Raw genomic sequence first — 14,777 nt, 5'->3', positions numbered from 1 at the left:
GTCTTCCCACACCTGTGTGAGGAGCATTCATGTCGCACACTGTTCTCAAATGTGTTAACAGTCCGAAGGTGTTAACAGTTAAGGAATCTGGGGGACTCTGAACCGTCTCTGAAACTTTTATACAAATCCAAAATTATCTCAAAATAAAAAGTTTAAAAAACAAAAACAACTGAAAAAGCTTAAGTAATGCTTTTTTGGCACTCCATACCTATTAAGTATAGCCATCAAAAGAGCGGACTTCCTACCTATAACCCCCTCACATACTCCTTAATGACTGTTCTGTTCTCACACACGTGTCCCTGAAGAGATGAGCAGCCCTCAAGCCTCTTAAGTATTTCTAACCCCAGCACAGCACACACTCCACACCCAACCGCAAAGCTGATTCTGTCACTCTTCCATCTTAAAAACATTTTTAGGTAAAGAAAATTTGAACTAATGGAACAATATACCACATATATAATGTTCATAATTATAAAAATATAAACTTATAAATTTAATTTGACCCCAGCAAAAACAGCAATAGATCTATTAAAGGGTAGGGAACCTGACGTGGGGCTCGATCCCAGGATCCTGAGATCAGGACCTGAGCTGAAGGAAGACACTTAACCGACTGAGCCACCCAGATGCCCCTGAATAAGATTTTTTTTTCAATTAATTTATTTTTATTATTTTTTTTCTTCCTGTCATTTTTCTTAAAGATGATTTCTAAGGTTACAAGGAATAAGAAAGAACTGCTAGCAAACTCTTAAATAGCAGAGAGAGGGGACTAATCTTACCAGGTATCAAAACATAGATCAACTCAGTAACAGATAAGAGAACAGAAAACCCAAAAACTAAAACACATAGAAACAAAAATTTATTTCATTGGGAAAAAAATCCCCAACCAGTTAGAGCCATACTTCATCCCACATACTAGGATAAATTCTAAACTATGTCAAAAACTTAAATGTGAAAAATAAAACTATAAAAGTAGTCAAAATAAAAAAAGGTGGAATTCTTCCATAATCTCTGAGTGAGCAAAGCTATGATTCACAATCAGGAAGTCTCTTAAGAAAAGATGCATTACATTAAAAATAAACAAAAATGTCTGTAAGGCAAAAAAAAAGAAAAAAAAAAAGAAAAAATACCATTATCAAAGTCAAAAGAAATTAAAGACCTGGGGAAAAATATTTATATCACAAAGGACTATTCTCCCTGGGAATGAGCTCCTATACCTTGAGAAGACCAGAAGCAGAGCTGAAAACGAACAAAGGATACAGAAAGACAGGTAAAAGAAAAATACAAAGGGCTCTTAAATAAAAAGCTGTTATGTGTGAAACAGACAAAAGCCAAAGTTTGGAAACACACCGTTGATGCCGCTGGCGGAACAAAGGCATTCTCCCACGTCACCACCGGCAACGTGAACTGGTTGAACATTCATGGAAAAACACATACGCCCTCTGACCCAGTGCTTTCACTTCTAGATATATGTGATCATGTCTGAAGTAACATATGTTCACATTAATTCTGGGCAACACTGGTTGTAAAAACAGGATTGGCACTTGTATGTGTAATAAAGGTCTAGTTAGATGAACTACGGTAGAGCCATACGACGCAGCACTTTGCAGCTGGTGACACAACAGAAGAATGAAGACGCTCTTAATGTGATAATAGATTTCCAAGATCTGTTAGGTAAAAGATTAGGTGAAAGAACAAGATGCAGAAGTACGCAAATTGTGACATACGTTTCACAGAATGGCAGTTAAATAAAAATATATATTCCTATTTCGTACCAAAAGGACAAAGAAATTACCAATAGAGATGACCACTGGGAGGAAGGAGGGAATGGAGGGAGAAAGGAAAACTTTGCACTGCAATCTTTCTAATATTTTTTAAAAATTTTGAGTTAGGTGAATGTATTACTGATTCAAAAAGCAGTTAGAAAACAAAGCAAAACCCTGCTGGGTGCAGGAAACCTGCACACACATGACAAAATCCGAACTCCTGAGTCTGGTAAGACCCTTCAGTAAGTGAACGGAGAATGTGTGATGGTTGAGTGGGAAGCAGGATCAGGTTTCTGGGGTTAAAATATGGACCTTCACCAGTCATTAGACATAAGACTTTGGGCACATGATCCTAACTCTCTAAGCTTTCTCTGTAAAATGGGTATCAGTCCCCTACCACTGCGTTGTGAGGGGTGAGGTAATCCACAGGAATGCTCAGCACAAAGCCCGACACAGTGTCAGAGACCAGTCAATGCCGGCTATTTATTATTAATAATCTCACTCCAATCTCTTTCCAGACTTCAATATCTAATTTGCCTAGGCTCTGAAACTTTTCTCATTTCCTGGATTTTTTAACTTTTATAACTGGCTTTCTGATCACCCTGGTCTCTGTGCTCTTCTTGGATGAATCACCACCTCTAATAACCAAATCTAACCCTCTAGCCCAGACTTCTCTCCTAAGCTGTAGACTGTCTAAAGCCCCTAAATGACTCGTCACCATTTACTTCTGGATGCTCCTGTCACGGTAAGACTCTGTAGCCAATTTCACTGTGGAGAACTGCATTCTGCGACTCCAGCTGGGCACCCTACAATTCTACTCAACGCTGACACTGTCTACCCAGAGGAACCGGTCCCAACGGTTGAAGGCTCAGTCCCATGAGACTATGCCCCACTTCAGAGGCCAGCTGTAAGCCTGGGCTGTCACCTGCGCTTCTGACTGGCTTATATATCAGGGGTCCATGAGCCCCATCTTGGGGTTTGATTTGCTAGGACAGAAGAATATATGATGGGGAAAGGACAATCTCTTTAGTAAATGCTGTTGGGAACACTGGACGGTCATATGCAGAAGAACAAGAACTATCTTACACCACAGACAGACATTAATTCAAAATGGACTGAAGACCTGAACATCAGACCTGAAACCATAAAACTCCTAGGACACACCAGGAGTCAACTCCCCGACGTCAGTCTGGGTGATGAGGTTTTGATTTTTTGGATATGATGCCAAGAACAAAAGCAACAAAAGCGAAAATGAACAAGTATGACTTCATCAAGCTAAAAAGCTTCTGCACAAAGAGACCATGGACAAAATGAAAAGAGGCTAGTACCCAAAATATAAAAAAAAAACAAACTCCTACAACTCAAAGGCAAAAAACCAATCTGATTAAAAAATGAGCAGAAGATCTGAATACACATCTTTCCAAAGATATACAAGTGCCAACAGTTGCATGAAAGATGTTCCACATCACTGGTCATCAGAGAAATCCAAATCAAAACCACAATAAGATACCATCAAACATACAGACAAATAGTGCTGGTGAGGATGTGGAGAAAAGGCAAGTCTTGGGTACCACTGGTGGGAATGTGAATTGGCATAGTAAGGTATATATCATAGTATGGTAAACGCTATGGAGGTCCTCAAAAAACTAAAAAAATGGAACTCCCGTATGATCCAGCAGCTCTACTTCTAAGTATCCGAAAGAAAAAAAAGAAAGAAAGAAAGATAAAAGAAAACACTTTAACTCGAAAACCTATCTGCACCTCCATGTTCACCGCAGCATCATTTATGACAGCCAAGCCGTGGAAACAAGCTAAGTGTCCGCTGATGAGTGAGTGAGGATGTGCCATATATGCACAATGGACTATGACTCAGCCATAAAAAGAATGAAATCTTGCCATCTGCAACAACATGGATGCGACTTTGAGGACATTATGCTAAATGAAACAAGTCAGAAAAAGACAAATACCATATAATCTTATTATATGCAGAATCTAAAACCAAAACCAAAACCAATGCAAAACCAAGTTCTTAGATACAGAGAGAAGTCTGGTAGCTGCCAGAGGTGGGTGAAATGGGTGAAGGGGTCAAAAGGCACAAACTTCCAGTTAGAAGATAAATCAGCCCGGAGATGTGAAGTACAGAAATGTGCCTATTAAGTTAGTAGACCATAACGAAAGTTGCTATGTGAAAAGATCGTAAGAGTTCCAATCACAAGAAAAAAATCCCATAACTATGTATATAATGACAGATGTTAACCAGACGTTGTGGTAATCATTTCACCATAAATAAAATTTCAAGTCATTACGAAGCACACCTGAGACTAATTTAAGTGTTCAATGTCAATCACACTTCAAATAAAAAAAGAAATGGCCAGGGAGGCTCACAGGACTCAGGAAACCAGTTTACTCACTGGTTACTAGGTGTATTGCAGAGGACACATTTCAAAAGCCCAGTGAAGACATACACAGGGCAAGGTCTCAGACCAATGAGCTTCTGTCCTCATGGAATTTGGGGCCTGGCCAGCGGCACATGGAAACATCCTGCTTCACCAACCTGGAAGCTCCCAAACTCCGTACTATTGGGATTTTTATGGAGGCTTTCTCCAGTAGGCACGATCTATTATAAACTCTATTCTCAATCTCTCTCCCCTCCCTGGAAAATGGAGGGTGGGGAGCTGAGAATTCCAGGCTTCCAGCTACGCTTGTCGTTCCGGTGACCAGCCCACACAGAGCCTCCTCATTAGAACAAGAGATACTCCCCGTGCTCTTAAGGCTTAGGAATTTACCAGGGTTTTCTGAGCTCTCCCTCAGGCACCGGGGGCAGAGACCGGTATATATCTTTCTTGTTATTTCACACAAGAAAACAAAATGTCCAAAATTTGATTCATGATCTTCCTCCTCTTCATACATTCCAAAGACAGCTGACAGCTTTGTAATACACTGAGTCATCCAATTCAGGAACTGGGAGTCATTCTTAATTTTTTCCTTCTCTCTCAGTTGTCCCACTCAGCCCAAATGTTCACCAAATTCATTCCATTCTAATTGCTGAGCATCTCTTAACGCTTCCTACCGGCTGTCCGTGATCGAGCTATGACTCGCCCTGTATATGCACAGAGTACGGCGGCCACCACGTGCTCCCAGCTCTCACCCCACCCCCGTCCCAATGCAGCCTCCACGACACTGCTGTGGCTGGTTTTCCAAAATTCCAATCTGGTTTTCTCATGCTCCAGCCCTTTTAATGGCCTCCCAGTGTCTAAGGAAAAGGTCTCCACTTCTAAGCCTGGTGCACGAGGCCCATTGGACACCGTCCTGACCACCTGCCTTTCTCTTTCACCAGCCCCGAGCCTCCCTTCACTGTAGCTCAACTCCCCTGAGCTTGCCACAGGCTTCTCTTGCTTCTCGTCACCCCTGTCTACACGCTGTCCTCACCTGAAGCAGACTTGACTCTGGAGCCTGTGCACTGGATGGGAACAAAGTCACATTATTTTCATTAACAACTGTTTTATTTTAAAGATTTATTTAGTTGAGAAAGAGAAAGCACACGCAGGCGCATGCAGGAGCCGGGGGAGAGGGGCAGAGCAAGAAGGAGAGAGAGTCTTAAGCTGATTCTTCACTGAACATGGGGCCTGATATGGGACTCAATACGACAACCCTGAGATCATGACCTGAGCTGAAACCAAGAGTCAGATGCTTACCTGACTGAGCCACCCAGGCGCCCCTTTATTTTCATTAACTTCTATGTGAAACTTAGTGTTCCTTCAAATTAGGACAGTAGGAAGCAAACCATGGCGGTATTAACATTACCTGTGACTCTTTCGCCGGAAGAAACCACAGACTTTTCATATCATATCAATCATTGTTGCAAAATATCATTTATACTGTCTGAAATTATGACAGTTACTGGATCACTGCTAGATCTGTTATTTAATGTGTTAAATAATAATGAAGCACAAGCTTATAGATGGCAAGCTTCGAATTTTTGATAACGAAACTAGATTTCAATATTATTGATTTCATTTGTAAAAGTCTATGTATTCAAATGTGTGCCTTTAAAAAACACTAATCTTTTTTTTTTAAAAGATTTTATTTATTTATTTGACAGAGACAGAGATCACAAGTAGGCAGAGAGGCAGGCAGAGAGAGAGGGGGAAGCAGGCTCCCTGCTGAGCAGAAAGCCTGATGTGGGGCTCGATCTCAGCACCCTGAGATCAGGACCTGAACTGAAGGCAAAGGCTTAACCCACTGAGCCACCCAGGCGCCCCTAAAAAACATTATTCTTTTTTTTTTTTTTTAAAGATTTTATTTATTTTATTGACAGAGAGAGATCACAAGCAGATGGAGAGGCAGGCAGAGAGGGAGATAGAGGGAAGCAGGCTCCCTGCTGAGCAGAGAGCCCAACGTGGGACTCGATCCCAGGACCTGGAGATCATGACCCGAGCCAAAGGCAGCGGCTTAACCGACTGAGCCACCCAGGCGCCCCCCCCTTTTTTTAAAATTTTACTTATTTATTTGAGAGAGAGAGAGAGTGGAGAAGTCAGAGGAAGAGCAGACTCCCCACCAAGCAGGGAGCCCGATGCGGGACTCAATCCCAGGACTGCAGGATCAAAACCTGAGACGAAGGCAGTTGCTCAACCAACTGAGCCACCCAGGCGCCCCCAAAAAACACTATTCTAAGGAAAGATCCCCAAGCTTCTCCAGCATGCCAAGAGTCTGTAGTACAAAAAAGGTTGAAAGTCCCAACACCTAGGACGTTCTTTCCCACTGTACCGCCCTGAGGTAGTGCTACTCTCCCTTTAAGACCTGAATGAAATGCCACCTTCACCAGGGAACCACCACCCTGACCTGCACATCTCCCCTTTCCGTCCATGCCGCCACGGGCCCTCTGTACATGTCTGGCTTCCCCATCAAATGAAGTTCCTTGGGGGCAGGGAGGTGTCATTCATTTCTAGATAGTTCAGAGCCCACCACACAGAAGGGAAATAAAATTGTGTTGAAAGAATATTAGCAGATGAAATATAGATAGTCTGAAAATCCAGGTATGAATCCTGGCTAAGAGTAGCTACATGACTCAGGAAAGTCCTCCAACTCTTCTGAGATTTACATGGGTAAATCTCCCTTACTCACTGCACTCTTTTGTCAAGAGGATCAACATAAGGTAACTGTATGAAAGTGCTTTGTCAAGTTGCAAGGGTTATGCAGAATTTGGTTGTTTTATCAAGTTATCTAATATTTTAAAAAACTGATGGGGCACCTGGGTGGCTCAGTGGGTTAAGCCTCTGCCTTCAGCTCAGGTCATGATCTCAGGGTCCTGGGATTGAGCTCCGCATCAGGCTCTCTGCTTGGTGGGGAGCCGAGTCTCTCTCTCTCTCTCTCTCTCTCTCTGCCTGTCTCTCTGCCTACTTGTGATCTCTGTATGTCAAATAAATAAATAAAATCTTAAAAAAAAAAAAACAACAACAACCCAAAACTGTGCTAAGGTCAGCTCATTATTTAAAACCTATCTCCAGTGCAATCCCTCTATCTGCCTTAATTTTTGTATACCCCCAAATTCAGATGTTGAGCCCTTAATCCCAGTGTGGTGGTATCTAGAGGTGGGACTTTTGAGGGGAGCACTCATGTTGGGATTAGTGTCCTTCTAAGAAGGACTCTCTGCAAGACATAGCAAGACAGTGGCTGACTATAAACCAGGAAGAGGGTCCTCACCAGAACCCAAGCATGCTGGCACCCTGACCCTATACCCCATCTCCAGAACTGTGAGGAATAAGTCTCTACTGTTTAAGCCACATCATCCATGACGTCTTGTGATGGCAGCCCACACTCAAAGACTGCGTGTGCTGCAGGCTGTATCCAGAAGCTCATTCCCCAAAGGTACCAGTCTTGTGTACTTCCAGGTTTTTAGGCTCTCGTTCCCATGATGACTTCCTATTATTTTGCCTCATGCCCTTTCCTTTTGCTGCCGGGGTAGCTCTTACTGATTCTTCAATACTCAGCCTAGTTGCTAATAGCCTCCTCTACAAACTTTATCCTGGCCTCTCCGACTCCCACACTTGGCACCATGTAGGAGAGTGAACCTGTGAGTCTCCAGAGAGCGGGGCTCTGGCCTACTCTTCTTGATCTCCTCTCATCCATCAGAAAGTCATGTCTGCCAGACCACAGAACTGGACCAGCAAAAGTAATTAGAAAACACATGAAACAAATCACTGACACTGTTCACTTTGGGTTATTTGTAAGAACAGCTTAAGCCTTAGCCCTGTAGGTTTAAATTCTGAAAGATGACTCCGTCACAAGTCCTTTAAATATCCAATTTCAGGGGCACCTGGGTGGCTCAATGGGTTAAAGCCTCTGCCTTCAGCTCAGGTCATGATCCCAGGGTCCTGGGATCGAGCCCCGCATCGAGCTCTCTGCTCAGCAGAGCCTGCTTCCTCCTCTCTCTGCCTGCCTCTCTGATTACTTGTGATCTCTGTCTGCCAAATAAATAAATGAAATCTTAAAAAAAAATATTCAATTTCACCTCATTTCAAATATAAATCCATTCATTCTAGCAAAGCAAGGTGAAATTCATCTGGCAATGTCTGTTTCAACAGTCATATTGTAACGCGGAGCACCGTGTCATTGAGAATGTCACCACGATGAGGCTGAGACAAGAGACCATGGCACCTCTGACTTCTTCCCATTCTCACCGTGCCCACGAGCAGAACAGGAGTGAGAATGTTAGCTCAGATGCCTGACCTCAGAGTGAGAGAACAGAGCACAGAGGCCAGGGACCAGGGTCAAGTTCATGCACAGTGGGTTACGGGCTGACCCTTGCGGGTTAGAAGGCAGTGGTCATCTTCCAGGCCCAGATCCAACCTTCCAAGGGCATTTCTGACCCTCTTTCAGAGCTGCCTTATAGTTCCCTCAATTCTAAGGAGACAGTTCCCAAGAAAATACATGTATATGAAAAATCCACCAAGTCAAAGATACACATACAGTAATGGATTTAGGCCAAAATCTGAGTCTGAGATTTACTTTAGGATCAGGCAGAAGAGGAGGCACCTGGGGGGCTCAGTTGGTTAAGCCGCTGCCTTTGGCTCAGGTCATGATCCCAAGGTCCTGGGATGGAGCCCTGAATCGTGCTCCCTGTCATCAGGCAGTCCCCCCAATTCAAGCTTGTGTTCTCTCTTAAATTAATAAAACATTAAAAAAAATAATAAAAAGATCAGGCAGAAGGAAACAAAGTTATTACCTATTTACACTATCAGTAAATGACCTCACTTCCTACCTTCACACAGCCAAGTACATGTCAGGGAAAACTCTCACTTTCTGGCCACCTACCTACCGTTAGGATCCATATCCCCCAGTAGCCTAAAAACAAGTGGCCCAATATGTTTTTGTACTCCCTTGAGTTCTTCAATTCTTAAAAGTCACAAACCAGCTTACTCAATGATGTCCCACTTAACTTTTTAACTACTCCCCTAGTTAAATGTCCTCTATAATCTTACCTACGGTTAGGAAGGTGCTCAAGAGCTGCTCCGTGGCAACGGGCTTGATCTCTGTCCGTAGATTAACAAATCTGCCAACCACCAAGGGGGCGCGACGGAAACCCAGAATCCTGGTTTGGGAGGTTGAAGAACAAAAGAGAAAAATCTTTGGGGGGTGTATTTTATAAAGAAAATATATTGCTGATTGGTAGGTATATACATGTATATTTCTATTTATACATGTTTTAAATTTTTTTTTTTTAAGTAATCTCTACCCCCAGTGTGGGGCTTGAACTCACAACCCTGAGATCACAAGTCCCATGCTCTACTGACTGAGCCATCAAGATGTACGTAATGTATTTTAATATGCACTTCAGCAAAAAGGGTGAGGCAAACCTAGCAAAATGAGAGCAACCGTTAAACTTGGGGAATGAGTATATGGATTCATTAAACTATTCTAATTCTTTAGATATTTTTCATAGTAAAACTTTTAAACAAATTTCAACAAAGCATTAAAAAAACAGGCTTAAACCTATACATGTGTTCAAAGCTTTGGATAAAACAGCACATTGGCAGAAAACTATACAGATTAATCTAAAAAGATAAACCCAGGGAACAACTAAATACAGATATATTTGAAGATGCTTCTCTCTGATGGTCTAAAAGATCAACCTAATGGTTGAAAAAAATCATTTTTAAAAAAATGAATTTTCCTGGCTACAAAATACACTCACTGAAGTAACGTTGGAGGGGGCAGGATTTGGACCACACAGAAAAGTTACAATGAAGAAAATAAAGATCATCCATAACTGCACAGCCCAGAAATAACTACTGACATTTTGGTATATGAGCATTTTTTCCCTTTATACATGTATGTAAACACACACAAACACATTCTTGTGTATAGACACACAATTGAGATTATACAAACACAGTTGGGTATCCTGCTTTTCACTCATTCTGAGCCCTTCCTCATGTCATGATAAAACCTTTCCAAACAGCTACATAAAGGAATAATGCATTGTTCAGGGCTGCTGATGGTCTTAAACTCAATCTTCTAAAAGCCACAAAAGTAGATCAACAGATGGGTCAAAATAACATAAAGATCGAGAAAGTCTCCTGTGGTCAGACAAAGTGGTTAAATCCTCATGTGGCGAAACAGCAACCCAGAGCAGAAAAGGAGCAGGAGCCGTGGCTGGTAAAGAGAGCGGGGAGGTCCTTTTTCTCCCCACTGACCACCATCAGGACAACCACTAGCAGCCAGTCCAGTGCCGAGAGGCCATGTCATGGGGGCATGTGAGCCCGGCTGGGGTGGCAGTTAACAAAAGGGGTAGGGGGCCTGGCTAGAGAAGAACTTTCAGACTCTGAGGGAGGTTTCCCTTTGAAACACAAGACCTCCCAGAGCACAGGTCATGCACTGAAACATTAGTAGATTTAATTAACATCAAAGGGAGTGATTTCTGTACAAAGACTACTTCACTCTAAGTTAACAAATAGGTGTTGTGGTGTGAAAAGATACGGACATGTTAAATTTTGCTAATAATGGCTGTGGAAAACCAAAAATCACTAAGAATGAGGTATCCCTTTACATATCTTAGATGAACACAAATTCGTGTGCTGGATGAAATACTGGTATATGAAATATTGGTATCGGTAGGGGAAAACGATCTTCACGTGCTGCTGGTGTCTGTCAACTGGGACATCAGGTTGGGAATGAAGAAAACGAGGAAAAAATGAGCTCTTGGAAAGACTGATGCTAGCAGGCCTTTAAGTGAGGAACAAGATTTACCCAATTCTCTACCGCTAGGTCTTAAAAAGAGGAAGTGAAAAACTCATGGTATTGTGAACACTTATTTAACCTTTTCCATTATCACTGGATATTTAGACTGCCACTAGTTTTTCACTACTGAAAATTTCACGCTACGGCTAAGATCCTGGATATATGTTAACTCTGAATTCCATTATTTCTCCAGGTACTTCATAGAAATACATTCTTAAAAATATCTTCAATATTGGCGTAAAAAGGTAGTTACTCATCTAAAGGCCAGGAGCATTCAGGTTTCCGATATATAATGCCAGAGTTCTTAAAAAGAAAGATGGAACTGATTAACAATGCCACAAGCTGCATCCAAATCTCAATGCATTCCTTCCAATATAGTACTACCTTTTTTTTTTTTTTTAAATCTGGCCATTCTCAGCAGAAGAATCCCATTGTTTCAAATAGATTTTTTGTTGTTGTTGTTCCTGGTGAGGATGAACCACCCCCCCCACCATATTTATTAGCAATTGATCATTTCTATTCAGTCAACTGTGCCCTTAGATCATTTCCTATTAAAGTTTTAGCATATATACAGATTTGCATAACCATTTATATATTAAGGTTGCTAATGCTTGGATTACATTAGATTCAAGTATTTTCTCCTACTTTGCTTTCAAATTTCATTTGATGTTTCCTGACATTGGAGTTAATTGTATTTAGCTGTGTCTGCTGGAATAGCTTTTTCTTTGCAACTTTTCAATTATTGCTTTTATGCCTAGAAAATCCTTCCTAATCCAGAAAAGAAAAAAATCACCTTTATTTTCTTCTGGTTTCCTTTATGTATTCATTTAACAACTATTGTGAATAATTCTTCTAAAGTCTGTCAGTATGCCTGGACAAAGGAGCTGCTCAGAAGGGCAAGTGAGCTACCAGACACTCCAGTTACCAGGCTCTTGGCGAGGCCTGTGCTGAAAAAATACTAATTTTCCTAGTTAGCTTACATATTTTGAATTTATAACCGTTTTGCTTTTGGAATTATTCTGGCTACTAAAGCCAAGCATCTCCTGTGTGAAGGATAATAAAATTGATTATATATGTCATGCTGTATGCTTCTAGAATAAGTGAGTATTACTTAAAACAAAAATAAAAACAAAAAAACCAGCACTGTCAGGCCCCAGTTAATGATCAGTTCAGTTCAGGGACTTGAGTTCCAGCTCTGGTTTTCATCCTGCCATTTTCTTTACCAAGAATATCTTCACTCATGGTGCCAGAGGGCATACCAGAAGGAAATGATCTTAAAAAGTGGAGAGTGAAGATATGTACTCAGGTTTTCCGAGAACCACCCAGATTACGAAGGACTCGTGCGACTTTAATGGAATCCGTCAATCAGCTACCTCAAGTAGGTACCAAGTCAAAGTTATTCGAATTGCTCGAAAGAGTCCACAAGTCCTCTCCAAGATGTTTTTAAATGGAAACAAAGCAAAGTAACCCTCCAGGATGACACATACCTGTCCAAATGAAAGGCTGCTACCTCTGCATTGTGTCTATCATAACCAGCATATGGCTCCCCTTCTACCACATAGTCTCGGTTATACCTGCAGAGTGAACGGGAAGCACAGATGGAGACGTGAATTACATCGGCACCGCACGTGACAGCACAGCAGAAGTAAACACGCCTGACTCCACCCTACGGAGGGCTTCCCTGCCAAAGTGGAGCGGGGCTGCGGATTCGGACGAATCTGGAAGAGGGGGTAAAGATGAAGTGGAGAAGGAACCTAGATTTCTCTATCTGCTTCAGCAATCACTCTATGAATAGAACACACAAGACGTTCTTTCTACTCCTCTGAAAGACTTTCCATGTAGTCTAAGTAAAACTCAAAGGTCGTTTTCTGGAAGGCAAGGACTTTCTCTGTATCTCTACCATGATGTGAAGCCTACAGTTGGTGCTTATTGAATGTTTGCTACCATTTTTATTAGACTGAACTGAAGAAATGAAGGGAACCCTATAATCAAAATGTCTGTATTACCAGAATGGCTATGGCAAGGTTTATAAGAGAAGTTTAAATTTCTTGGAAATAAATGGTCTTCATATGCCTCAGTGTTTGTTTAATAAGTAGGCAAAGGTGCATTTGAAAAAAGCTGTTTGACAAACAATCCTCTTTTTCTCTGTTTACATTTACGATGCTATAGTGGCAGGGATCCCAGACTGGCACAGGAGCTAGGCATATAGTTCTGTTATCACCTGTCTGGGTAAACTTGAGCAAAACTGTTCTCTTCTCTGGGTCTTAGATTCTTCTTTTATAACATACTAGGGCCTGGACTAGGTAGCAATTTCCAAGATCTCTTTCATCTTAAACTCTACGCTGATGATTTTTCCATCACATGCATGACATCAACAAAAGATAATCAAAACTGGCATATTTCTTTCTACCAATCATAAAGAAAGATACCATTTAATGATTAATTGGGAAGAAAGAAGACACTAAAGCTGCCTATGACCACTACTGTTTGCCTACATTTCCCTGAATCAAAAGACCTATTACACTTTCCAGGCAAGTATAAAATAGAAATGAACGGAGGCCGGAGAGAAGAGGAGCTGCTCCACTGGGGACACATGAACTGGGGAAGTGGGCGACGGTGCTGTCAAAGGCTGTGAGCTTCACTGTAAATGATCTTGGAGTCAAAAGTGAAACAAATCATGCCCACAAAACACATTATCAAGGCAAAGTGACAGAACACTTCTGTCGGAAGACAGCTGTGCATCACCCCCTGGCTGGAAGGCCAGTTTCTTCTTAGCATGGTCAGTACACTCCAACGTCGTTTCTCATTTCTAGTGTCAAAGCATTATTCAGACTACCTAGGATTCCACTGGCTGCCTCCTGAAAAAGCCTCAATTTTTAAATAGAACTGCAGCAAAAGCAGACACTATTAGAGCAAGTCTCTGTCCAACACAGCTGTAGGCTGTCCACAGAGCTGGGGGACAATCCTGGAACACTTTCTGTGCCGGGGCTCCAGCAGAGCCACAGGGACATGTGTGCACTGCGCAGTCCACTCCTTCCAGTAAAAGGTTCAAGAGCTTTCCAATACCCCGAAAGGCGGCTCAGGGGTGAAATGTTAAACCCTACAGGAATCCAGGGACATTGCGGGTGGCCTGGAGGGGGAGGGAGGGAAAGAAGAGGGAAGATTCTAATAAGAATCAAAGAGCTGCAGCCTCCCTGGCTCCCTGTGGGCTGTGTAAACTGTGGCGAGTCCCAACTCTGTGTCTCACCAACTCTGTGTCTCACCGCTCAAAGGAGCAGCTGGCCCGGCCGGACAAACCTCCAAGGTCCCTCCTAGCACATCCTAGGATCACTCCCTTATTTCTCCCCACTCTGAGGCCTAAACTGCTATCTTGTCTTCCCATCAGGAGGGCGACCCCCCCACTGCAGGGCCCCTGCAGCTGGGGGGGGGGTGGGGAGGCAGGGGATGGGGGGAGCTGGGACCAGTGGGACAGGAATCGAGAACAGGGTGTGGAACGGAGGACCAGACTGCCAGGGGTGGACCATGAGGCTGTGGAGGCTGAGTTCTGTCTGGTGAGCAACACGAGGTCCTTGGATGTTTTCAAGCTGAGAACCCAGGGCTCACATGGGCACATGGAGGGGTAATGAATGGGATCCACAGGAGGGTGTGGGAGACGAAGGTATGGGGACGGATGTGGTGGTGGAAAGAGACAGGAGATGAAGCTACAGAGAACGGGTTGGTCTGTACAGTTCTCTGCTGCACCGCTCTCCACCTCCCAAGCCTCCCGCCCTCCAT

The 14,777-nt window shown here is 42.7% G+C and overlaps 1 protein-coding gene across 6 annotated transcripts in view; it reads right to left on the bottom strand.

Annotated features, from left to right (window-relative positions):
• The window catches only part of FAM20B (FAM20B glycosaminoglycan xylosylkinase), a 43,128-nt gene that overhangs the window by 11,292 nt on the left and 17,059 nt on the right, over positions 1 to 14,777 (bottom strand). For all 6 annotated transcript variants that reach the window (XM_045069555.1, XM_045069556.1, XM_045069554.1 and 3 more), the window contains 2 exons: positions 12,491 to 12,577; positions 9,245 to 9,354 (listed from right to left, as the gene is read on the bottom strand). In XM_045069555.1, coding sequence (XP_044925490.1) covers positions 9,245 to 9,354; positions 12,491 to 12,577 — 197 coding nt within the window. The remainder of the gene's footprint in view (positions 1 to 9,244; positions 9,355 to 12,490; positions 12,578 to 14,777) is intronic.

This window comes from Mustela putorius, unplaced genomic scaffold (genome assembly GCF_011764305.1).
Source record: "Mustela putorius furo isolate JIRA1106 unplaced genomic scaffold, ASM1176430v1.1 tig00003942_pilon_pilon_pilon, whole genome shotgun sequence".
Lineage (NCBI taxonomy): Eukaryota > Metazoa > Chordata > Mammalia > Carnivora > Mustelidae > Mustela > Mustela putorius.
This window is presented reverse-complemented; position numbering and strand designations above follow the sequence as displayed.